Consider the following 24,421-nt stretch of genomic DNA (forward strand, 5'->3'; position numbering starts at 1 on the left):
AAAGGGTTAAAACTTTTGTTATTCCTAGAACACTTTTTTGTCTATTGCAGAAATGATACTGATGTACTATTTTATGAGAACATAATTTTCTGCATTTTTTTTTACTGGAAAATGAGACTGGGAGGTAGTGAGGGGAGGAGATATCAATTGGGGTGATTGTCCCAAATAGAAAGCTGACAGTCTGGTATTCTGATGGGTAAAGTTAGGGGCTGATAAGGGTATTTCTGCACACAATGTTGGTACCAGATGAAAAAACCCATTAAAAATTCTGTCCTTATATTATTACAATATTGTATCTTAAATGAGTGGAGTTTACCTTAGGTATTCATAATCAGTAATAGCAGTTAATTAAATTATTTAGGTTAGAATAATTTCGAGTATTCTGTCTGGAAGTACTGGGAAGCTATAGTTGCCTCTGCCTTGGTACAAGAATAAGTCTTTAGTTTCATGCCATGTCAGTAGGAAAGTCCAGCTGTGGCTGCTGAAATACAAAATGGGCCAAGCTCTAATCATGGAAGTTAGTTTACCAGAGTATAAAACTAAGCTCAAGTTTAGCAGTGAAGATTTAAGGAATACAGCAAGAATTTCATGCCTAGTGCATGGGAAAAAGTGAGTGGAAGCAATGCCCCGTAGCATGTAGATTTACATGCTACGGGAATGTAAATCCAGGGCCACATTTGGTTTCTGAATGCTTGTGTGTACTGGGTCATAACGCTGCCGTGGCGCCAACAACTTCCACAAGGCTCTATGGCTCCTCGGGGCAGGTGCACTGCCCTGCCCTTACAGTAAGCATCTCCATGCAGCTCTGATAACAGGCTCCATGCTGCTGCAGATTGCTCCTGACACAGCCCCACAGCGAGCACAGCCCCTGAGGCAGCAGCGGCAGAGAAGCCTCGCCTGGCCACAGCAGAAACCCATAAAGAGGCACACCCAAACCTGCCTGGGTGAGAGGCTCCCCCGTGGGCAATTCCATGAGGGTGGCCCTGCACCCCAGGCACTCGGGAACCATTGTGGCACAAGAGGAGCGCCGTGCAAACGGGTCAAGGAGTCACCTCGGGCCCTTTAGGACACGATGCCCCGCGCCCATCTTGCCCCCTCGCTGCCCCCCAGCGTTGCGGTTGCCGGGCTCAGAAAACCACGCCTCGGAGCTGTGATACTAAAATTATGTGCGGGGCGCCTTCGGGTAAACCTCACAGTAGGGTACAACAAACGCCTTCGCCCCCCATTAAGGCTGGGCGCAGGCAGCACGCCTCGGCGCTCCCCCACAGCGGCTCCGGCAGGGCGGGCGCTGCAGGGCAGCACCGCCCCGGGCCGGCGGCCCCGCGCAGGCGCCGGGCAAGGCGCGCCCCGCCGCCGCTGGGCCGGGCCGGGCAGGGCGGCAGCGGCCCCGCTGCCAACGCGCGCAGCGCGGGCGAGGCGTCGAGAATGGCTCCGGCAGCGACCGGCGGGATTCCGCCGACTGCGCCATCGCTGGGCCTGATGGCTGACGGGCTGGGCAACAGCTCCGCTCTCGGTGGGTCGCTGCGGCCTCGGTCTTTCGCCGCGGTGGGACGCTTCAATCCGCGACCCCCTCGTTCCCCGCCGGCCGCCCTTGTAGCGCTCCGCGCGCTGTGACCTCGCTGGGCAGTACGGCCTCACTCGCCGCTCGGATGTCTAGGCTGACCCCGCTGCTTCTGCCGGGGCCCGACGCGGTTTCCTCGGGGCCCCCGGCGTTCGAGTCCCTGCGGGGAACGAGGGAGGAGAGCGGCAAGGCAGGGGCGCGTCCCCCTCCGCCCTAGCCCCGGGCAGCCCAGGGCAGCGGGCTGGCTCGAGGCTCCGCGGCTGAAGTTTCTCCCGCCCGTCAGCGGAGCGCGGCGGGGGCGCTCGGGGCGGGCGCTGCCGGGTCCCGCTCGGGCGGGCTGCGGTGCCCTCAGCGATCGCCCGGTGCTTACTGTCGCGACAGCCCGCCCTGGTGATGTCGGAGGTTATGGCCAGGAGTGGCGAGGGAAAAAAAAACCCAACCAAAAACTATAATGAGCTGTGCGAACTCGAGTTTGTCACCTCCTCCGTAGTTGATTCACTTTAACTGAGAACGGATGGCTCTTAAGATAGAAGTTCATTAAAGAATTGTTTCTATTTTATCCTCACTTGTGAGGTTAAGCTTGGCTTAATGTTTAGGTTTTGGAAATGAAAAGTTGACTGTAACGTTTGAGAACTCTGAAGAGCCCTTGCACACATACAATCACCAGAGGAAGTTAGTTTAAAATGACATTTTATTTGTTTATGTCTAACCACAACTATTATGCTATTAATAATCTCAAAATGAAACTGATTTTTTTTGCCGGTGTAGTCTGAAGTGCTTTTTTTTTGTGCATTGTCTGTGATGCTCAAACACTTTTATTAAAAATTGATGCTCATTTCCATTTTCAGCTTGATCAGCTGTATTACCTTCGGGTGGTATGACATAAGTAAGAGTGTGCCAGCTTGTTTGAGGGTAAACTTCCAGTTTAGTGGAAACAGTTAAGATGGCCATACTTCTTAGCAAAGAATAAATTCAGAAGTGTTTCTTGTCTTTCTGACATTCCTTTTGTATATCGCTATATTACTTGGTGCAGAGAAGCTTGGTCAAAAGGGTTTGAGGTATCTATTACCTGCTGTTTATTTTCTGAAAGGAAAAGGAATGGAAGGCTTGTCATCCAGTGCTTCAAGAGAGTGGAAAGAAATAAGTATCAGTACGCACCTTGAATTTCAGATTTATGTTGCCTGCTAGCTGCTGTCTGAGGACCTGAGGTTTTCTGTGCAAACTATGAGGAGGAGAGAAATTGTGGATTTTTCTTCTCATCTTGATCATGACCATATGTGTGCATATATTTAGCAGATAAAAACCAATTTGCTCTTTGGCTGTTACTAAATGGAATTGCTGCATGTTTTTACATGCTGTGATTACAGTTTACCTACTAGTGGTATCTTGAAGAGGCTGTAAACAGATGTTTTACTAAATGAAAGGATGTGTGTATGTAGGTTTATACTGACTTTTTACAAATGTTTATACTCAGGATTGCTTTATTGAACTTGAAGGTGGGTGGAGAACTCTTAGTGTGCTGTGTGCGTTTGTAGGATTTAATGACTACAGCAGCAGTTTAGTCGTGTGTCTAGGTGAATAGGATTGTACTTATTCAGGCTAAAATTTGGCAAGTCTAGCAAGTGATGCAAAAGCTATGAAAGAATTTTCTTCTCAGAGTTTTACAAATGCTTTCTGTCAATGTATCTGCTGTATCTCAAGATCGCATTGTGCCTCTTCACATAAGAGATACTTTGGTTTGGGTTAAAATTGATTTTTGACTCATGTAAACTAGTGAGGATTGTTGTTAGTGTGCATAAATTCATTGATAGAATGTGCTTGATGGCATTGATTTAGTGCTGCTCACTAGATGCTGATTGTACTTGTGAATTTAACCAATGGCATGCAATAGTACTAAATAGCTGATGTGTCCAGGAAGGATTTTATTTCATTGCTTTTTAATGGCCATACTGGTGAATTGTGTTTTATTAAATGTACTGTAGCTATTTGCAGAGTGTGTTGTATTTGAGAACTGAAGTTGGAGGAACCATTTTCCAACAGAAATGCAAATGTAAAGCACTAGTTCTGTGTATTTTTGCTGTAGGAGCTATATGCTGCTCAAGTAGTGACCAAAGCAATTACACCATAAGCACTGCAATTTAGTGCTGGCAAACAGTGAACCATAAGCTTTTTGTCTCTGTATGTGTTAATGCGGCATTATCAATCACATACTGTGTAGCACAAAGACCAGGCTAAATCTTACTTCCCTTTAAGTTTTTCCCTTTCTCAACAGGACAAAACTGCTCTATATACTGTTAATTTTTTTTCTCATTGAGTTCTAAATAATGTCAGATGCCTTCATGGTGTGGTGACTGATGATTGACTAGGTTTGGTTTTCCCTGTTGGTTCTTAACAAGCTGTCTCTGGCTGTGAGGGAATTGCAATGCTTATTGCAATTATTTCAGTACCCAAAATCGTTGAGTCTTGTATGCATTATACAGTAATACTTTTAGCTATATATTTTTTTTTGCTGTGAGTACGACCTACCTTACATAGCAGGTACCTCCTTTGTGAATCCCCACCCTACCCTCAGGCTTTCCGAGAAGCCAGTCTAAAGCTTTCTGCAGAGAACTCACTGAATGTGTTGATGGGGTGTGTAGTTCAGAAGAAATTTGCGTTAGTAAAGAACTTGTCAGGGTGGAGACTAACCTCTCAGTGTAGAGCGCTCTTTCCAGACCTCCTGCAAAGTTTGCCTACAGTCAGAATTTTTGTAGTGACTTCGGTGAGTCAGAGATTTTGTCTCTAATGTAAGAACTCTTATCAGGCTGTGGCCTGAGTTACTCAGAAAAGCTTGGTGTTTTATGGTTGTGAACACAGCGTTGGGTACCCTGGATGCTGTTTGGTGTCTCAGGTCATGCCTGAGACTTGCTGCCTGGGTCTTACTGTTGGTGTTCACTAAGTAGGTGCATTTAGAATGTGCTTTAAGGAAACTTGGCTGATCCTTCTGCTCATTTTCTTGAGATATTGCTTTTGACAAATCTGATGAAGGCTTTGAAGTCTGTTCTTAACAGAAATTTTTAATCAGCCCTGCTTAACCTCTAAGGCAGTTGGCAGTGTTAGTAGTTGTCAGTATGTTCCTTCATCATGTGGCTTCCTTTTTGTCATCTCACTTCCTGCTTATTTCATTTCTGGTTGTAGGTTCTGATTACTACAAGGAAGCTAGAAGTTAAGCGGAATTCACAAATGTGTTGAATGTTCTTCTTCGATGATAGGTGGCTTTCCTTTGTTATTCACTTTAAGCATATTCCCTGAAGTACAATTTCCTTAAACAATAGACAAAGCAAGTGGTAGGGAATAGGTTTTCTTCACTTGAGAGTTTTTTTGTCTCTAGAAGATAAACTTTTTTTAACCTCTTCTCTACTGACTTTTCTAGTTTGTCTGCACTCTTCTGTAACTGAACCACCTGACTAATAACGCAGAGAAGCCCTCATGTTTCCTCATTATGTTTTTGTGTGTGTGTGTGTTTTGGGCAGTGATATATTTTGTCTTGTGATTGAAATTGCTGGTAATTACATCTGCTTAGTTTTGCAAAAGCAATTTGACTGTAGTATCCAGAATAAATAAGTACTGTTTGAATCAGATAACTTGTAAAAAGTATATTTATTTTGAAGTTGCATCAAACTGTTCTTGTTGAGTTTACTATTGGTAAAATACTTAAAGACATGTATTAAATGAATACATGATTACCATCAGAGTAAGGGATTTACCTAAATTATTTCCCTGCTACACACCTGAATTAAGAATCTAAAAAAAATTAAATGTGACTTGATAATAGAAACCTCTACTGCAGCTCTGACAGAATGCTGTATCTCTGAGTAAGTTGAAGATACTGGATGAAAGGATACAACTGATTTAGCTATATATTTAACTTCTTTTCTTTTAAGGAAATATCACAATATCTGAAATGCTAGGAGATAAAAGTTGGCATTGAATTAACTTCACTAAAACTCAAGTTTTTAAAACTAAGTTTCTTAAATGCTTGAGATTAAGGTACTTAGTGTGTATTTAGGAAATTGAGCTAATAAACAAGGAGTTTTTATTTTTATGCCTGAATTTAAAAGCATGTAATTTAACACGAAAGAAGTTTTACGCTAAATGATACTTAAAATGAATGCTGTAAATGAAAGAGCACATCCAGATGGAGCAATCTGATCTAGTGAAGATGTCCTAGCCATTGGTGGCAGGGTTGGAATTACATAGTCCTTAAAGTCCTTTCCAATCCAAATCATTCTATAACCTATCCACCTTTGATACCTGTCCTGGAGGTAGGAAGCGTCGTTAGTGTTTAATGTAGTTCAAAATACACTTCCTCTAGAGCCAGGAGAGGATGACTACGTATCATCATCAGGTGTCTTCTCCTTGCAGGAGGAGCTGGGTTCCCTGCTGCCTGACCATTTCTCCTTGTGGCATTGCCACAGAAAGCTTCAGCAAAGCTTTAGCAGCACTGTGTGGGATGAATTGATCCACAGGTGATCCGGGTAGAAAAGAAAGGAAAAGACAAAGCACCAGAAAAGCCCCAGAAAGAACCAAAATCCATCCATGCAAACGATATTCTCTTTAATTATTTTGAAACCTAAGTGATGGCCCTTTTTTCTACAGATGGGTAGACTGGCCCATTAATGGTGAGGAGGAGGAGAAATACCTAAGCTGATATTGTTACTGAGGCATGTTTTCCAGCTTTGCTTAGCTGACATGTTTGAGCAGATCATGTGCCATACCATAATATTTCATTTGTGTTGTACTTAAATAGGTTGTATGTGATCATATTTAGTTTGTCTAAAAATTAACATTAAGGCCAACAATAGTTTGTTTCTGTATACGGTGAGACTGATACCTATGTTTCGTTTTCATGCCTAAAAGCAGGGAATATGATCCTGTAACTCCTTAAACGTCATGGACAAGAAGATAGTGAATATATGTGTACTTATTTTTAGCAGGTAGATTGCTCAAATAACAAAATTCATAACATGTAAACAAACATTTCTAAAAGGCATGCCATAAAAGGTAAATGGCATGGGGATAATGGGCAAAATCCATAGTAACTAAATAGGATTTTTTACCACTAGAGCAGAGAGAAGATTACATTGTTGTTTATGGGCCACTTTCTCTAAATTAAACAATACAAAACCAAGTGGAATGTGCTTGAAGTAATTAGATGGGTGTAGATTCTACTTGGATTTAGTACAGGAGAATTAGAAAAACAGTGCTATGTATTGCTAATATAAGAACTAAACTGTTTTGATCTTGGTTATTAAAATGATCTGTTTTTCAGGAATCTGAGTTGTACTTTAGGCAAGATAGGATTAAGATTAAATATTTCTTGCAATTTCTTATGTGTTTTATAAAAGAATTTGTCTATGCCTTGTAAAAATTGCAATTTAATGAAGCATGAAATATTTTTCCACTTATCCGCTTTTTTCCTCTTACATTCTGTTTCCTGAAGGTGCTGTAATCTGGCTTTGTATCTGAGTAACAGTGATTAGAACCAAAAGACTTGTCTGTGGTTGACTATCTTTATATTTTACTTCTTAGGTAAGGATGAAGTAAGGGCAGGCAACATTCAATTTCAGTACTTGGCATATATTATTTTTTAAGCAAATAAGTACATGGGATCTGAATTAGTAGCATGAGTGTAATTTATTATTTACAGCTTAAGCATCACTAAGTGTGCTGAATATCGCTTCTAAATAATTTCATTTAGATCACATCTTCAAGTAAGTTTCATATGTAGACTGGTATACAATGGCTGGTGTATAAAAATGTCAGGACAGCAAAGCACTGGAACAATTCAGTTCTTTATGAATTGACTCAGGTAAAGGAAGATTGCTGTGGCCTGATTAAAGCCATTGAGAAGCACCAGCACGCATCATGAGACTGAGGTGACCTGTCAACAGTCTGATATAAGCATAATGTGCCTCTGGGGAAGGGGAATAGGGAATGCACAATGAATGATGGAGCTGTGACTTGGGACATAAAATACATTGTAGGTCCTCAAGGCTTGGCTTTGCATTATGACATAATTGCTGAGGGTTTTCAGGGCAGACTGTGTAGGGTGTTTGATAATGAAAGCTTGAGTGCTTTGCTCTGCTTGTAAGGTTACACAGCACCAAGTACTTGATTCAGCTAGGTTAATTTCTTGTAGGATATTTTTGTTTTACTTTTGGTGAATTTTTATGTCTGAACAAAAAATTAATGGCACCAAGCAGTTTCTGGACTTTGTGTAAATAACGTGTTTTTATAGAAATGTTATCGATACAATGTTTTACTAGTAATGTTTGTTTCTCGTTGAATTTTTAGGTGTCTGATTAAAACCAAAGAAAAGTCACATAGGCCTATGTAAATAATTTGGTATGTTAAAGTATCCGTGTTAGTTGAATGAATTTTTAAATGAAAAAAATACTTCGAAGTATGTTTTCCTTCAGAGTTCAAAACCTCTGTAAACTTTAACCCTGTTAATAGACTAATCTATGTTACAGAGTATTCACTTGATAAATTACAATTTTTCAACATTCTTCTGTCAGTAAAAAAAGTGCTAGTATAGGCACAATCCTCCTTTTGGAGGAAGTATAGGCACACTTTGCTCTTTTGGAGGGTGGTGATGGTGTAAATTGTATCTGTGTTTTCAGTGGCTGTGTCAAGCTGTCGGGATTTCAATTATGTTGGACATTATGCTTTCTTTTAATAGACTCATAGAATGCTGAGGGTTGTAGGGGACCTTAAAGATCGTTCAGTCCCAACCCTCCCTGAACCACCTCCCACTAGACCAGGTTGCTCGTGGCCTTATCCAACCTGGACTTGAACACTGCCCTCGCAGTTCAAATTTTTCTGCATGTAATTAATGTTAATGCCCTTTTTTTTTTTTTGTTTGAACATACTCTGAGACTGTGCCTCCATGTTACTACAATTACTCTGAGAAACTTTCTTCTAGATGTACTTGTCTATCCCTCTCATTATTATTTCCTCACTTCAGCATTCTCAGTCAGTGGATTGTCTTAACAGAGGAGTTTGCCAAACCTCAAGCTATACTGATTCAATAAAATGACTGCTTAAAAACGAAAGACTTTTTGTGGCCCTGTTTCTTGAAAGCTGGTTATCTCAGTAATCCAGTTAAAAACTTTTTCAGGGTTACAGTCTGTCAGGAGCACAAGTGGGGTAGCAGAGAGCTGAATGGGAAGTGAACCACAACATGAAAAGCCTGAGGCATGGACTTCTAGCCATGTTATAAAGCCCCTGTGCTCTCTCTGGTGGGAATTTCCTGCCATGGTTATGGAGAAAATAGATACTTGTTGGGGCAGTCCATACCACGTTGCCACAGAGAGAGGCAGAAAACCCAAAAAGCTGAATTGGATAAATTTTGTGACCCTTCCACAAAAGAGCTTGAGTAGCAAGTGGATGTTGATGGTAGGGAGGTGTTTCCTGTTCATTCTTAAAATCAATACAGTGCAACAAAATCCAAAGTATCTGCCTGTTGTTGTCTTAGATTTGAACATAAAAGGTGCTTATTTATTAATACACTTAAGAGCTTGTGTTGTGTACTGTTTCAGTTGGATTTCTTCAATTCTGAGATGTTGTAGTCATCAGAGTAATACTTCTCTGGTGTGATGGCTTTTCTCCTGCCTCGAAAGTAAATGAAACTGCTTTTGTTGATTAACTGGGGTACTTTGCGGCTATTGCTACCTGATGAGTTAGGAAAAAAAGGAAGAAATTATATTTTGATATATTAAAGCATGAATTGTGAATTCTTAGAATGCAAGTAAACTGCATGTAAGATCAGCCTTCACAGTTACATGATCGTATCCTTACCCTTTCCTGTCTTTTGTTTCCTTGCAGTATAAAACAATTGCAACCTTAAAGTGTTCAATTGTAGATACTTTTCAGATGTCCTACTCAGACATAGGTAGAGCTTCTGAAGGTTACGTGTTGGTAAATTCTGCATACAGTCATCTGTAGGATTGCTGGCCTCTTAAAAGTGAATAGCTTTCTCTTTTGGTTTTGTCCAAAGAAATCCTGAGATTCTGCTTTAACATTTAGTTTTGAAGCCAGTTCAGTAATTTGTTTGTACTTCTTTCCATTTTTCTGCATTTCTACTATTTCCTAGAAAATTATTTTAGCAAAATGCTTAATTGCATCTTTTTTTTTTCTCGTTGCTAATTGGAGTTTATCAGTTGTTATTTAAAATAATTTCCATTGTTTTCACTTTGAGCAAGTCTTGTGTGTTGCATACTACCCAACTGACAGTTCGAGACTGTTCTGAAAAATTCAGAAATATTTTAAAATAAAAGGTTTACCGTTTCTAGAGGAATAAAGAAAACTAGGGTAAATACCAAACTTCTCATTGCTGATGTTTCTCAAATGCAACGTAGTTATGCAGCCAGTGCAGGAGACATTAGTGGAATAACGCTCTTTCCGCAAATTCGTGGAGGCTTCAATTTTTTTTGTTTTTGAAAGGAAAGGATTATTATTCTAGACATTTGTGTTGTGAAAGTGTGCCTGTCATGTAAATGGTTTTCTGCTGACTCTTGATTCTTCAGCGAGTTTGATGAATGGAACAATTGTGAATTTCCTTGTCCATTTCAATACAAGTAGATGGGAAATACCTTGAAATAGATGGATAAAAAACAAACGCTTTCTGGTTGTCATTATTTCCTACTCCAAAAAAATTGTTTTCCGCTGGAGTGGAGGAGAAGAATAGAAGGTAGAAATGCATGTTGAGGATAGTAATGTGTAAGTCTTTATTATATGGGGTGGGGAATGTGTATAAACTCTTAAGGGTTTGCAAAGCTTTTGAGCATGCAACATGTAATTTTGGATTTATCTGAGCTGTTGAGCTTTTTATACTTTGATATGGGAGAAGGTACTGTGTTTTCAGTGTCTTTGTGTATGTTGGACCTAAAAGTGTGTTAGTGTTGAAGAGATTGTCCAGAAATGTGGCATGTTCATTATCTGGATGGAGTTTATGTGCAAAACTTGATCTAATCATTGCTGCTTTTAGCAGCATTTGGACTGATGAACTTCAAGTGTACATTCTAATGTAAATATTCTATACTTTTGATAGGTCAGAATCCCAGTTTGTGCCATGGAGTTTACATCTGTGAAATTCAGAACTTAAGTGAAACAAAAGTGCTTAATTGTGGATATAGTGTGTGAGAATGCTTCAACTTAAACTCTTTGCAAGCAAAAATAATTCTTTCATGTCCTGTTTCAAGCTTAAATACAAAATGATTTCCAGATCTCAGACAAACGAAGAATGAGCCCATCTTATTCTGATGAATAGGGGGTGAATGCTCTTTCTTTTGAAAATTCCCACTGTCAAAAGAAAAATAAAAATCAAGGCTATTTCTTTCACACCTGATAATTTTTCTGTGCAAGGGTCAATTAAATCCTCTATTTACTCTCCTGTTAGGGAAGGATCCACATTTTATTTGTAATATTGCAGAACTTCAGACTGGAGGAATCGTATAGCATTCTCCTCACTGATGTGAACAAGAAGCAATGTTAGTGTTATTCTTCTGTGAAATATGTGAGCCCTCCATTTGAGATTACAAGACTGTCAGGCTACAATATGATTGGTTCTTCACTGTTACATTGAAGAAATATCACACAGGCTTTTTGGGTGTTACATGTTTGTAATTGTTTGGTGAAGAGGGAATATATGCTGTTTCTGGTGTAAGTTCTCATCCAGTAGAGTATGTGTTCTCCTCATCACTGCAGAAGGTGCTGTGGGGATTTGGTCATGCTTGTAATTTTCTGAATTCTTTCAAGTGATTTACAGTGTATAGTGATACATTTGTTTATTGATTTACATAGATGGAGAGGTTCCGTGGGTTTTGTCAAGCCATGGCTTACAGACAACTACTTTGACAACTAAAACGGATGGCAATGATGGCAAGGCTGAGCACCTAGAGTACATTGCCTTTGCTTTGGTTCCTGTTTTCTTCATCATGGGTCTCTTGGGGATCCTTATCTGCCATATCCTTAAGAAAAAAGGATACCGTTGTACAACAGAAGCTGAAGAACTAGAAGAAGAAAAAATTGATGAAAAAATAGGTAATCAAGTCTAATAAACAAATTCCTATTTCTGTACATTGCAACTACTATGAAATAATTTATTGTGAGACTTCTGTCATTTCTGTGTCTATATTTGACATCAAAGCAGTATTAAGAATAATATTTTTGTTATTACATGTCATTTGGGATTTGATCTCTGCCAGTCAAATCCAGGCGTGTTCCGCTTTTCCCATGCGAGTCTGCTAACATTAAGTAAGAGCTTAGAGAGGGATCAAAGTGTCCCTATATTTGTTTGCAGCTCCTCAGATGGAGTCATCAGATCACTTTTCTGCATTCTACATGCTGTTAACAACAAAGTATTGGTGTAAATAGTGCTAGCTGAGAAGTGGCAATAAACTTCCATTTAAAGCCTAAAATCTTAGTTTTATGTTTCGCAATCTTAATTTGTTCCTGTTGTGCTGTCATTCTCTTCTCCCCTCTCTTTATAAAACCAAGCCTTTGGACTGAATATCCTTATTGTGTTTTATGTCATGCTGCTTATAATTTTTACTTGAAGAGCCTTTGTTTTTATCCTGACGTTTGTTCATTTGTGCCCTTGTTTTTTATTGTTCCTTATTCCTGTCTATTCTTACTTGGGGAAAAAAAGGGTATTACCAGGTGGGAAGGGCTATAGTAACACGGTATAGCATTTATAAAATGTAAATAAGAGCAAAAGTCACTTGTAAACACTCCTCTTCCTTTGTCCCAATTAATTTCTTTCAGTAGGTTCATAATGAGTGCAAATTACAGTGGCTCTGTGGTAAGGGTAGCCCGGTGTGGTGCAGTAATGATGTGCCAGCGTGTTGTTAAGCATTAACTGCCTGGGGCAGCTGTGCAGTGAGCGAACGATCTGATCTGTTCGTTCCCCGCAGTGGAACGGGGGAGTGGCGGTGAAGCGGGGACATCCCCTTCCTCTTGGTGGCAGGAACAGCTGCCTCTAAGTTACATTGCAAAGTTGCAGGTATTAAGACTAAGTGTAGGGGAATCCCCTAATTTATTACATAACAGAAGAATTTAGAGTCTAGCCTATCAAACTTGCCTCAACCCCATTTTTTAAAATAAAGCATTATAACAATGATTAGGGAAGGGCACAGTTTTGCCTCTTCATTGTTTTAGTTCTCCAATTGATCTTCTTCAGTCTTTGCAGATTATTCTAGGGGAGCTTTTAATATTGTTAAGGGGTGCATTGTGTTACCAAAGTTTGCAGGTTTTTTTTTATTTAATTAGTCGTTATGTCCTTGAAGATGTGGTGAAAATCTTAAATTGAATCCCCCTCATAATAAGAGCCGCTAGTGCGTGTTTTAGATAGTGGTTTGAGACAGTTTAGTCTTTTGTTTTGTTTTGGTTTTTCCCCTCCCTGTTAGGATTAGAAATGCTGCTCTCTTTTATTTGTCTCCTTACTAGCTAGAGAAGGAATTTTGAAGTATGTTTGTGAAAATACTGAGCTTAATTAGTTCTCAGATCAATTTGTTTGGGCTAATGTAGAGATGATAAACCTGTGCTCATAGTTTTTACGGAATAAGGACAATAAAGTCTTACCTAAGCTTTCCCTCCCTCGTAACAAAAGATCTTGCCTCTTTTTTAAAATGTAGTTTCTTTTGGTGTGTGTTCCATTTTGGTTGTGAGTTTATCGTTATTTATTTTTAAAATAGTTCAATTCTTGATTCATAAGGCCAAGATACTGACAACATATTTATTTCTTTGCACAGAAATGAATGAAACTATACATGAGAATAGTGACACTGTGGGACAAATTGTTAACTACATCATGAAAAATGAAGGTATAGTATTGTGCCATTGGAGTTAGCAGTCCTTCTGATGGTGTTCTATAAAAGATATGGTTTTTTGGATAGTCTGATGTATGGTATGTTCACATGCTTTCATTTAATAACTAATTTATTTATTCTTAGCTCTTTGAAATGGTCTTTCAAGGAAGTAACTTCAAGAACAGAAGGGAAGTTTCTTGCTTACTTGAAAATTGTTTTGTATGGTAAATTCAGGTCATGCATTTCCAGATACTTTAACTCTTTAGGTATTTGGGGTTTTTTTGGTTCAGCCTTTTGCTTTGTTTGTGAAGCAGAAGCTCAGTGTTGCTTTCTTAGTGGTAGTGTTTAAAGCCTGTGGAAACTTATGTTTTGACTAGATTTAACTTCTTGTCCTGAAGAGATTCTTGCAGCTCTTGTCTGATGAGAGGCTTGTGCATAACTGAGACAGTTGGGTATGTAGCGCTAATGTGGAATTCTGTATGTGCTATCTGCATGTGTGTGCAGAGTAAAGGATAAAGAGGAAGATGTGACTGAGAAAACAAAATCATAGTTAAGCACCCCATGGAATGCTTGGTTAGTTCAGAATGTATTTGTCCATTGGAAGAAATGTTTAGCAGACTGGATGTTTTTGTAGGACAAGAGCTGTCAGCCTTTTGATTTTACATTTGTATAAATAAGAGTTCTGACCACTGAACTTCCTTTGAGTTACTGAATGAAGACTAGTCCTCCGGAAAAGTGATGCTTTTGGGTTTGCACTTGGGAATTTTTTGGATTTGTTGTTTGGGCATTTTTTCTGTTGTTTGGGTTTTTTTTAGACTATTAGTGCTTTGAGTTTGTGTATTTTTCCTTGAGATTGGGATTAGGTAATTCATGTGTTTTGATAGGAAGTGAGAAATTGATGGTTCTTGGCTGATAATGAATTTGTGTTTTGTAGGACTCACTTAAACTGATGTTTTTAATCTGAAGTTGGGATAAATGTGTGAGGTGATTCAGAGATCTTGTTCGAGAGATTTGTGTAGATGGCTGCGTTTCATGGCTTGCATTGGGGTGGAGCTTTGAGTGCAATATGAACTGCAATTTTAGTAGCTCATGTTAAGGTTACCCATAGAATTATATTAACATTTTTTCCTGCAGTTTTCATTTGTGCTTTTTTGGAGATACATAATGCAATCATCTTTCTTTAAATAGAATTTCTTTGAGAAACTTTTATTTTGGTTTTATTTTTTTTCTAAAGTTAGAACCGTTCACTTTTGAAGAGTTCTGTTTATTCTCATTGCAGCAAATGCTGATGTGTTAAAGGCCATGGTAGCAGATAGCAGTGTCTTTGAACCTGAAAGGTAATTACTCCTCATTTTAATGCATGTTTCCTGAGGCAACTAAAAGCATATGCTTTCAAAGGACTTTGTTTCCTGAACTCTTCTAAGACTACATTGCTTGCTTGAGTTACCAGCTAAGAGGATAATACTTTGATTTTCCATTGTGTTTGCGCCCTTAAATTTTAACATATACCCTGGATGGGTTAGTGTCTGGCTCTTCTTGTTATGGGTTCTAGGTGCATGATATAGTTTTTCTGTATTTTGGTCTAAAAATTTACAGATGCTGCAAATACTGGTTTACTTTGGAGTGAAGTTAGGTACAAGGTTTCTTAGTCCAAAGCTACTGTGGCTTCAAAGAACAGAGCAGCACTCATTTCATTTGTGTAGGTGCTAACTTACCAGAGACATCTTTTTCTGTGTCTGCTTTTGGTTTACTTTTTTCTTTATAATTGTAGCAATAAACATTGGTTGACCTACCTCTTAGGATTTTTCACTGCACATCTGTTCAGATAATTGTGTAGAGAAAGCATCTCTCCCTTAGATGCATTGTATGCATAAAAAAACTTTTAGATGCATCATGTGTGTAAAAGTGCTTGTATCTGTACATGAGTACTTCTAGCTATATCTAGACTACTCTCAATACTCTTCACATATAACCCATATTCAAGGTGGAGGAGATGGAATTTCAAGTAGTATTGTGTCACCTATAAAAGAAGTAGGAGTATATAGTTTCAGCAAAAAAAAAGTTGAGTATAGAACCATTAAACACCTGTTCTGATGGTGAGAGGCTTTGTTATTGGGAAAAAAACCCTGAATTTCCAAAGGGATTTCTTCTCAAGTATAGATATTTTTAAATGTCTGGGTTCTGTAGAGATATTTATTGGAATTTTTGCTTGGGCATGTGTAATGTTATCTTGGGCAATTTAGGCTGTAGTTTCAGTGGTGAATTAAAATACGAAGAATAAGGAGGAGAGAAAATAATTGTTCTTACAGAATCTGGCAGATACTCCTGAGGCTTTTCTAATCAAGTAGAAATCCTCTGTATTTCTTTGCAAGTTCTGTGCACTATGAAACTTCCTAATTATAGAAATAGTTATGGCTGAGTAAAATCTGCACTTCTCTCACTTGAAGCCATTAGTTCTATCTTTGCTTCAAGTATTGAACTGCTTTTATTTTCCTTAATAGCATTTTCTTATTTAATTGGAGACCATTAAATATTTCTTGTCAATATTTTTATTTTGAAAATGAGCATCCAAGTAACTCCCAGTCTTCTCTGGCATGTTTTACTTCTTTAATTTGTTCTTTCTGTTCCCCTTTGGAGTCTCTGCAGTTTGTTTGTATTTCTTGAAATAACATTTCTAAACCTGCATGGTAGGATCAGATCTGGCACGATTAATGCTGAATAATGTAAATTTAGGTTCACAGGCTATATATCTGTTATTTCTATTGTTTTGTCCTTTTTTAAGCAAGAGTGTTGTTAATGATTCATGTTCAGCTCGTGATCCTCTTTTCTGAAGAATGCCCATCTGTCTTGTTGCTTTTTAGTCTAGGTTTGGGTAAAGGCTTTCTGCTAAAACACAGAATTTGTGTTGTCCTTGCAATACATCCAGTATTTTTAGTAAGATTTGTGTGTGTGTGAATGTCTTTCCTAAACGTGTTCTCTTCTCATCATTCTGATTTCTGATCTTGACCTTTACAGTTGCTATGGGTTACCCAAAGTCTATTGGTACTTTAGCTATTCTTCTATTCTGTTACCCAGTGTACTATTTAAAGCACTGAATATCATCAGGACCAAAAAACCCCACATTTAGTATGACTTTGCAGTTTCACAGCAACTACAGATATATTTACTTTCTGTATGTATTTTTAATTTTTTTTACAAGGTGTGCTGCCTTACTTTACAGTTATTTCACCTTTCATGAGCTCTGGCCTGCTGTGTAACAAGACAGTGTTAAAATCGATGCTAAAGTCCAAAAACAGTACTACTAGTTTCTATCTAAGCTATCTGTTTCTTTTTCTGTTTTCGAGGAAAATCGGATTGATTTGATTAGTTAATCTCAAATGCCTTTTGGTGGTTGTACTGCTTTTTCTTTCTAGGTACTTAAAATTGTATTTTTTTCCCTTGAAACTGAATGATATTGTTTCCTCTTGTCATTGTGGTACACATTTTAGTTTTGCCTCCTTTCAATATTGTGGGACTGTGCTCTTCTTCTCGGAGTTCCTTGAGATCCTGTAACAATTCTGAAATACTTTCTGTAGTTTTCCAAGGTGGTTTTTTTTGTGAGTGGAATCAGCTCATTAAATGTTTTCATCAATATAAGGTCATGTAACCTGTTTTCTTCTATTTAGGCTGATTTTTTTCCCCCTCTTAATTTTCTTGTCTTTTGTATTAGTTACCTTAACCACATGACTGCAGCTGAATTAGTTTGTGAAAGTGATTCTAATTGCAAAAATACAATTGGAGGGAGCCGTAAGCTGGACATCCTCACAAATATTTCCTGTAAAAATTGGTTATTCACTAGACAAAACTGAAGGCTGGATTTCATCCTTTTTCCTTTTTAAGAAATAGTATTTTATAGTAAACATTATATTTTCTTTATTTCTTTTTCTTACAGCCCATTATCTCCTACCTCTCCTGAGAGTCCAATGAGTCCAGGGACTCCTTTGTCACCAGGTGTTGTTCCATTCAGACACAACTGCAAAGCCCATCACTTCCATACTGTTGGAGGAGTGGTGGAAAAGGATGTTTGTACTCGCTGTAGCCACAAACGATGGCACCTTATAAAGCCAGCTCAAAAATCTAAAGAGAACAGAAGAAGTCGTATTGGAGAAGTTACAGTCCTTTCTGTGGGAAGGTAAGGCTTATGTCATTTTGTTCTATACTTCTCTTAGAATGTTACAGTGGCCAGTGTTGGATCAGATATCCACTGATCCTGCTCTGTTTATAAGATCAGTGATTTTTTTTTTTAATAACCCTGTTATTACTAGACTGAAGTCATTTCTGGAAGAAGTAAATGTGATTTTTTTTTAAGAACTAAAAAAGAACGTTAAAAAGATGGAGATTTACTGTGGGTGTAAATTTAAGGCTCTTGCTCATTTGATACAGGCTAAAAAGACACAAGAATTGCACCCTAATAAATTCCTGTTTCTGAATTTGGTATTTCTCAAGTAAGTGTGAGGCTATAGAAACCACTTCATTCTATTTGTTAGTTTTAATTTCTACCTTATATTGTAGTTGTCTTTGAAAATTACTATTCTAAGAAGTGGAATGCAATCTGTGGATTCTGCTTCAAAACACAGTTCACTGAGAAAGTGTGATTCAGCAGCAGTGAGTACTAAAAAGGCCTGTACGTGATAGGAAGGAAGATGCTCTGAAGTGAAGCAGTGTCCATGTAGGTGTCTGCTCTGACATCTTGTTCTGGGGACCTGGAAATTTGTTTCTGCTGTTGCTCCTGAGAATATCTAACTCATCCGTGGGGAAATACAAGTGCACTTTCTTTTGCTCACCTCAGATTTCGAGTCACAAAAGTGGACCACAAATCAAACTCCAAAGAGAGGAAGAGCTTGATGTCCGTTACCGGCGTGGAGAGTGTCAATGGGGAGATGCCTGCCAAACAGGATGGGAGCGAAGCGCCCGCCACGCCTGCGAAACAGGAAATGCAGGAGAGGAGAAGCTCGGACTGAAGGCAGGTATCAAACATTTCAAACTCATACCGAAAGTGTTATGTTGGGAAATATGTGAAGGCAGTCGGTACAGTTGAAAATGCGTCAGTTCTGTGTGAAAACTCATCTTTCAATTTCAAAATTCTCTACACAAGTCTGCAAAAATTATACTCTGTTAATGATAAGTTAGGAAAGGCTTTTTTATCCACCAAATTCTTATATAATTGTTTATTCAGACTTTGTAATTAGAGTAGGTGTTGAAATAACTTTTGTGGGTGTGGCATAACTAGTCCAACAGATAAAATATCTGCATATTAATTTTTTGGCAATAAACAAATTTTGGCAGTGGCTCAGATTTAGGGGCAATGTGCTTATTGTCCAAAAAAAACAAGTGCTGCTGACAGTTGTATCATTGGAATAACTACAGTTATTCAATAACTATAGCTGCTTCCTTATGCTTGCTGCTTTGTACTGCATGCTTGTATAAGATGATTGCTTACTAGATACTTCTCTGATAGATCTGTGGAGCTTTGACTAATAGCAGTGGAGTCACATGAAACTGCTGATCTCACAGGGATCTAACTAAGCCTGGCGGTTGGGGTTTTCTTGTGAGTCATTAAACTTCAGTGAATTGCTTGAGTTACTCTATTGAGCCTGTGAAAAACATGCCCAGCATGGTTTTGAAATGCAATCCTCACTGTGTTGTGGTTTTTTTCCGCAGTTCAGAATGTTGGGGGGAAAAAAAACCCTGGAAGTTCATATGGTTTGCCTCTATTTGATGATATGCTGATGGATAATATGAAGGGGAAAGGTGATTTTAAACAAATATGATTCAAAATTCAGACTTGACCCTTGAGGAAGAAAGGTTCTGGGGTGGCATAGTAAAGGTATTGGACTTGAAAAAAGTGAACAAAGTGCACAGTGCCAAACTCTCTGTATGCTGAAAGAGAGGATAAAATTATGTTGTCTCAAACTATTGGCTACTTCAAATGGATGAGGGAAATGCACAAGAGTAAATTTGGTCTGTTTAGAAAAGCAACAACATTCAAATGTCCTTGGGTATCCTGAGGTTAAAGTAGAGAGCTGGTATGAAGTGGGACACTTCCTCCCAGCCCTTACTGGCAGCGCAGGTTTGACTGTTGAACTAAGCAGAATGTATTTGTCTGGCATCTATGCCTCATCACTCAATTATACCCAGGTTTTGGAAACATTGCTGTAGAGGAAGAGAGACTTGGAGATGTGGTATGCTTCCAAATAATAAAAAAGTTATGGAGGATAATGAGGTTGTTTTTTGTTTTTTGGTTTTTTTTTTTTTTTTTTCCCCCACAGTAAATAAGAAGACAGTGATAGGCTAAATTGCAAGGAGGGGGAGCTCAGGTTTCAAAAATTAAGAAGTTGGAATATGCATCTTTATTGCTGGACATTTATAAGACCAGACTTGTCCATCCCAGTCTTTCGCTTTTTGATCTGTAGCACATTTTGGCAAATCACAGGTGCCTAGTGGCTGCTGTTTCAGTGTTGCGCTGAAATCTGTGAAGGATCTACAGATGTCAGGGAAAGGGAAACAGTGCTCTTATTTTCTGATTCAGAATAATGTCCTTGTGCTCAAGGTTTTTCCATGTTGATGTGGTTTCTATTTCTTCCCTTTTTAAAAATCAATATCAGCTAAATGCAATAGGAGATTGGCAATTCCATGCCCAGGTTTTGTTAGTTCTGTGACTATTTTTATTTCTTTTCTGTATCTCTGGTGGGAGATACAGAAATCTCATCAGATTGTTCATAACACGATTTTTTTTCTTACTTAAAGGCAAGCTAGTTATCTTCCCTTTAAGCATGAGAAATAGAAAGAATAGGGTATATATGAAAATAAATTCCAGTGCACTTTGATTAAAAAAAACCCTTCATTTTAAAATCACTCAAAATGTTTTGTAGTCCAGTTTTCTCTCTAATTTGTTCTTTCCTCTCCTAAATAGGAAAGCTGTTCCCTGTAATTACCAAAAAGCTCTATAAAAAAATTAAACCATTACTACTTTAATTTAAAAACAAGCTGTTCTCTAGAGAGATATGATAGTAAAGCTATAAAAAATTGTCCATCTATGGCAGTTTTTATTGTAGAACCTCCCTTTAGGATTAAAGTTTTGCCCCTTCTGAAAACAAATGTTCTAATAGCAGAGAAATGGTTCAGCAGAATATTTTAATGGCCTCTCTAGTCCAACAGAGCTATTTTGTAAATCATATAGGAAACTAGCCAGGTCTGCTTGATTTGCACTACAAAAAATAAACAGATCTTGCTTGAAAAAGCGTGTGATACTGTTCCCTGGCATGGTTCTAGATCAGTTTTTTTCTACTGTCATGAGAAGCTGTTCGCATGTAAACAGGTAGTAGTTAGACCTTTACTTCAGCTACTTACTTCAGACTTCTAATAAATTATTGTAGCCCAATTTACTGAAACTGAATAGATAAACAGCATTTCAGACTTGTGCCTCTAGTCAATACATTTCTGATTAAGGCTTATACTTCGGGGGAATTTGACTCAGATCTTCAGATGCAGAAGAAGGCAGACATAAATGTGTGTTTTACTGCTTCCAGAACAGGCCTTTCTGTTGTTCAGAGGCAGTAGATTTGTGGCTGACTTTAACCACCATTACTGAGAGTTCCTGTATGAGGTGGAATTCCTGAGTTGGACAGTACCTGAATGAAGTAGCATTGCTGATTGCCTGTATTCACTGCTACTCTCAAGTCCAGGGTTTTTTTTCCCCCTAAACTGATGTGTTCTGAAGCTACCTCTACAGTGTTTCAGCTTATCTAGTGTCTTGCTGGCTGTATCATTTAAAGTCGTAGCATGTCTTCTCTATGTCTTCAAAGTCCATGTTCTCAGCAGACTCCATTTCATCAGTTAATTTTATTTCAAATATGCTTAATGGCACATAAACAGTGGTAGATACACACCTGATAATTGAAGTCAAAACTTTGAGTTGAGCTCTTGGACATCCATTTTAAGCTCCTGGGTAAACAGAAACTGGTACACTGAAGCGATGTAACATTTTCCATTTGTAGTGCTTAACACTGTGGTGTGATTTGTCAGTTTGTCCATGCATTTCAAGAATACTAGCTCAATTTTTAGTTCCTCTTTATGATTTCACATGCTAAACTTGGAATGCACGGCAGCTACTTCATGCAGTTGTGGCTTTTTTTTTCCATTTCAGAGCACCTGCTAACTTTTTAATTGGTGTGTCCATCCTGAAACTAATTGTGCTATTTAGGTTTATTTTTAGAATTGTTTTCTTCTCTTACAGGTGGAACTTTTAGAAGAAGATTGTCTGCAAGCACTTTGGAGAAAACTTAAAATGCCCAAGAGATGCATACTATTTAAAGAAATGTATTTATGGCAATGTAGCATTTCACAAGTTCTGTGATGTCATTCCTGCAAGGTTAAACACTTAATGGTTTTTGACCAGTAAAATAGTGAGATTTAGACTCTTAAATATTGTTGAGCTGTGTGGACATCATAACGAATGGCTTCATCTTGGAAAGAAAAAAATATGTACAAGTTTTTGAACAGGAAAGGTAAAAGCTTTATCAAGTCTTAAACTTTTTTGTACATAGACAAGCATTTATGAGCTCAATATAAAGAGCAATACAATTACCTCGTGGATAAACTACATTCACCCCAGTGATCCATCTGGATTTTTCTTCTGTTCTGCCCACTCCAAAATTGACAAGTGTTTGCTGAAGATAAAAGCCAGCCTTTGAAAGATGAAAATATTCTTTTAATCCAACTGCTTGTAGCCAAGTAAAACATACATGGAATTAATTGTCAGACAAATCTGCATGTGTGCCTTCAGTACATAAGCCCTCGAACTCTGTGCAGGGTACCTCACAGGAGAGACTGATTCAGCTATATGCAGATGTTAAATTAAATCATTGCTCCCCAGACCTGTATCTCTCCCTCTCTGCAGTTGGATGGGCTCTTCGTGAGGTTACTTTCCTCAAGGGCTTGTGTTCTCCTGTTTTCTTGTAACTGCTCACTCATATTTGAAGAGGGCCTAATAGTTTTGCTTTTCTTTTTTTTTAGTTTTGCTTTTCTTACCCACAGGTTCCTTATTAAGTTAAGGCAACATATTTCAAGCCTTAGATAAGGATATGGAATATTGGGCTTTAAAAAATTTATGGAATATATACTTAAGTGCTTCAGAGTGGCTTTATTGGACTGAGGATAGTTGTATTCATTGGCAACAAAATCTTAAGCCAGTGTTACTTCTTTCATATTTTAAATGTGACTTAATGCTAAAATTACCATGGTATTGTGATACTAATTTTTTGTATCTACTGATGATCTCAGCTTTGTCCTGTTACTTGTTCTGGGGAGAGGAATCTCTGTAATACTTCAGCAAGCTTTTCTATGTAACAGAAAATCATATCAGTGTTCCGAGTGCCTAAGAATATAAGCTCGAATATAAAGCTTTTTAGTAGAGATTGCACTCACTATATTCTGAGAACTATAACTTAATCTGCTTTATGAACTCAAGGAAAATCAGTGTACGTTTTTGAAATGGATTTATTTTAAATTGATTCCTTCAATCTTTTTAAACAAGAGCTCTAAATTGTGTTTCTTCATATCTGAGAATTGTGTTTCTTCACTGATTTATGTATGCAGTGTTAACAATCAGTGTGTACAAAATTACTCTTCTTGCTTGTGTATTAGTTACTCTCATGTCTTGTCAGGAAACATCAAGTTTCACTCTTGCTGCAGTTATGTGCTGCTGATGGTCTTCATTCTGTGTGTATCCACAAGATACTGACTGGTCCTATCAATATGTACTTTTCAGTGATGATATATTTGCCAAAAAACCCACCGCTACCCACCCAAACTTTGAAAATAATTAATGTATTATTGTTCATTTCAAAATGGACATTTGTAATTGTCTGTCCTTGAGAACTCAAAATAACTGTTTGGCTGGGACTCTAACTTCAGTGTTTAGCACTGTTCCCTGCTCCCATAAATTTAAAATCAGCTTGTGAAACCTCTTCAATATTTAAGTACAACATAAATACCAACCTTATCTTACAGGCACACATTAAGCTTCTCATGATTATTTGTGTGAAGAATATTTCTAGAAGATTTAATTAGTATTGGTTGTAGTAATAAGCTTTCAGTTTCCAAGAGATTGATAGCTATGAGTATAAAGTGTTACTGGAAAAAGGAAGCATTGGAGAAAACAGCAGTTTTCAAATAATTTTCAGAAAGAAGATACAAAGTTACAGACTGTCCCCAAAGCTTTTTCTAAAAAACGGGGCAGTTTGTCTTGATACTGTATTTTGTTACATGATGGGTTAGTATGGTGAATAAATGGCAAAAGGATGGAAGAAAGTTTAAACGGTAAAATGTATTTTTTTTACTTACTTTAAAAGTAGTTTCTATTTTGATTCTATTGAAAATACATAGAATAAAAGGGATGGAAATATGTTGGATATGTAAAATATTGTTTACCTGTATAAAGTAATTGTGTAAGGTATTATGAGACCTGATATGTGCAAGAATTGAATTTATGCATTGCTACCTAAGTAAGAGAGGATTTAGAAACTGTGCCTGTTTCATTGCCTTTAACACTACACTGCTATTGTAGGGGTATGCATATTGCCATATTAGTCTGCTTTTCTTAAATTTGCTTATCAAATGTATTTTTAACAAAATAGTTTATATACAACTTTTATACTATCAAGCAGTAAATAAAAAATACTGATTCTTAAGCTTGCTTCTGACTTCCTCAAGCCTTCATCCGTTGAGTGAAATTTAATTTTTGCACCATCTAAATGCAAAATGGAATCTTTTTGCCTCTTAAGTTTTTGTTTATGGAGATAGTGAGAAAGTTAGTTTATAGTGTGATGTACTTCAGAGCAGTTTTATTTTCTTCAGAAAGGACAATTGCAAATACTACTTTAATTTCATATTTAAATGAAAAAGACAGAAATCTGTGCTTTAACCCAAGCTGGTATCTTAGATTTAAAATATCAAGACTTTCAACTTT

General features: G+C 38.0%; 1 protein-coding gene across 2 annotated transcripts; it reads left to right on the forward strand.

Moving 5' to 3' along the window:
• The first annotated feature begins 1,339 nt into the window (after positions 1-1,339).
• RELL1 (RELT like 1) lies at positions 1,340-24,143 on the forward strand. 2 transcript variants are annotated; one of them, XM_041402850.1, is made up of 7 exons: positions 1,340-1,513; positions 11,408-11,647; positions 13,357-13,428; positions 14,693-14,750; positions 17,345-17,584; positions 18,242-18,419; positions 21,689-24,143. In XM_041402850.1, exons 1-6 carry the CDS (start codon positions 1,426-1,428, stop codon positions 18,411-18,413), a joined length of 870 nt encoding a protein of 289 aa, XP_041258784.1. In that variant the 5' UTR covers positions 1,340-1,425; the 3' UTR covers positions 18,414-18,419; positions 21,689-24,143. The 2 variants fall into 2 exon arrangements, with proteins under 2 accessions (XP_041258784.1, XP_041258783.1); XM_041402849.1 differs by having other exon boundaries at positions 18,242-18,415.
• The last annotated feature ends 278 nt before the right edge of the window (positions 24,144-24,421 follow it).

Source organism: Onychostruthus taczanowskii, unplaced genomic scaffold (genome assembly GCF_017590055.1).
Source record: "Onychostruthus taczanowskii isolate IOZ18803 unplaced genomic scaffold, ASM1759005v1 scaffold2, whole genome shotgun sequence".
NCBI classification, from domain to species: domain Eukaryota; kingdom Metazoa; phylum Chordata; class Aves; order Passeriformes; family Passeridae; genus Onychostruthus; species Onychostruthus taczanowskii.